At 43.5% G+C, this 1,573-nt stretch overlaps 1 protein-coding gene across 1 annotated transcript in view; it reads right to left on the bottom strand.

The window, feature by feature from the left end:
• LOC109881064 (amphoterin-induced protein 1-like) overlaps nt 1-1,117 on the bottom strand; it is a 7,079-nt gene extending 5,962 nt beyond the window's left edge. The window contains exons 1-2 of the mRNA XM_031794768.1: nt 767-1,117; nt 1-497 (exon numbers count right to left, since the gene is read on the bottom strand). The exon at nt 1-497 is cut by the window's left edge and continues 91 nt beyond it. Coding sequence (XP_031650628.1) covers nt 1-380 — 380 coding nt within the window. The 5' untranslated portion in view covers nt 381-497; nt 767-1,117. The remainder of the gene's footprint in view (nt 498-766) is intronic.
• Between the last annotated feature and the right edge of the window lie 456 nt (nt 1,118-1,573).

The raw sequence follows: 1,573 nt of genomic DNA, 5'->3' as shown, positions 1-1,573 counted from the left end.
ACGAAGGCCTCAGAGGAGAGGAAGTGAAGGCCGTTGTGACTGAGTAGGAGGTTGTGGAGTTTGGTGAGTTTCACCATGGTCCACTCAGCCCTCAGCCGGGAGACGTCGTTGTAGCTGAGGTCCAGGACGGCCGTGTAGAGAGGCAGGCCAGTGGGCACCGTGGTCAGGTTCATCTTGGAACAGCTCACGATATTACTGGCACAGATGCAGGTCTTGTGGCAGTTGAGGGTTGAGGCTACCGCCCCAGACGGGAACCAGAGGAGGGCCAGGGAGAGGAAGAGGTACAAGGCCCATCGAACCTGGATCCTCCTCAGGCTGAGAGAGAGAGAGGCAGAGGGGGAAGGCTCCGGCAGGGCGCCTGCTCTGCATGGAAGCAACATGCTAGGAGACGGTCGGTGTGTTGTTATTAAAGGAGAGGAACTTCCTGTATTATGGTTCTCTTCCTACACAGCATGGAGCAGCAGCTGGTGGAATCCCTGGCATCGCTTAATTGAGGTCTGAAAGAAAAGCAAACAGACTATTGTTGTTTGAAACAGAGACATGGCTGTTGGACAGGAGAGGATATCGTCATGGTTACATGCCTGATAGAGTGGAAGTATATTCCTTAAAAATACATTCAGTCACACACACAATCCCTATGAGAAACAATTACATTTGCATCCATTCAGATTTGAACAAATATATATATATATTTTTAATTTGATTAGTTTATACAGCATTCCATTTGCTCCAGAACAGCATGATAATAATGCAGAATGTATCCTACCTTAACGTCAGATCAGATTTAGCCATCCTCAATCATTCTCTGAAATGAAATCCAGCCGCTGCCAAATCAGACACGTCTGTTTATAATTTTCACCTCGTTTTAGTCAGTACAGTACAGTAATAGTCTCTCCAATGTAAGGACAACAAACAGGATGCAGAGAGACAGAGAGGAGAAATCCTTCCTCGCCTATAGTCCAGCTTCAAACAAAACACTGCTCTGCTCCCTATCCAAATCTCCATAAAAGATTACGCAAGGATAAAATTATGCAAGGATAAAATTATGCAAGGATAAGATTACGCAAGGATAAGATTACGTAAAGATCAAAGAACACATGCCCTAGGACCAGTGTCACTCACCGAACCTGAATGAATGACTGGGATAAGTCGGCTATGGGTCCAGGTATGATGTATTTTTTTTAAAGGTACAGATGTCGGATCGTAACTTGATCACTCTTTTGTCGCAGATATTTTTCATGATGCTTCAGGAAATTCAAATGAATCTCATTAGTGGCTGAAAATGAGCAGTTCTCTTTTTTATCCATGCCGGGGCAGTCGAGTCTTTGGGATCAGGGCTTAAAGGTAACCACATGTAACATATGGATTTGCAGTAGTATACGCGTCAAAAGTCCCAATGCAAAGTTACACCTCTCTTTTCTATTTTTCTAGTTATTAATATTGAGGACTCAGCTAGCCAGCCTATTCCCTATAATGTAAACTCCAACAGAAATACTGGTTTAAATGTTTGTTTTTTAGCCAGCTTACAAGCAAATACTGTATGAATTTATTGTTACAAATCAACTTGCAAGGT

The sequence above is a fragment of the Oncorhynchus kisutch genome, linkage group LG17 (genome assembly GCF_002021735.2).
Source record: "Oncorhynchus kisutch isolate 150728-3 linkage group LG17, Okis_V2, whole genome shotgun sequence".
Lineage (NCBI taxonomy): Eukaryota > Metazoa > Chordata > Actinopteri > Salmoniformes > Salmonidae > Oncorhynchus > Oncorhynchus kisutch.
The sequence above is the reverse complement of the archived record's forward strand: the minus strand, read 5'-3'. Positions and strand labels throughout refer to the sequence as shown.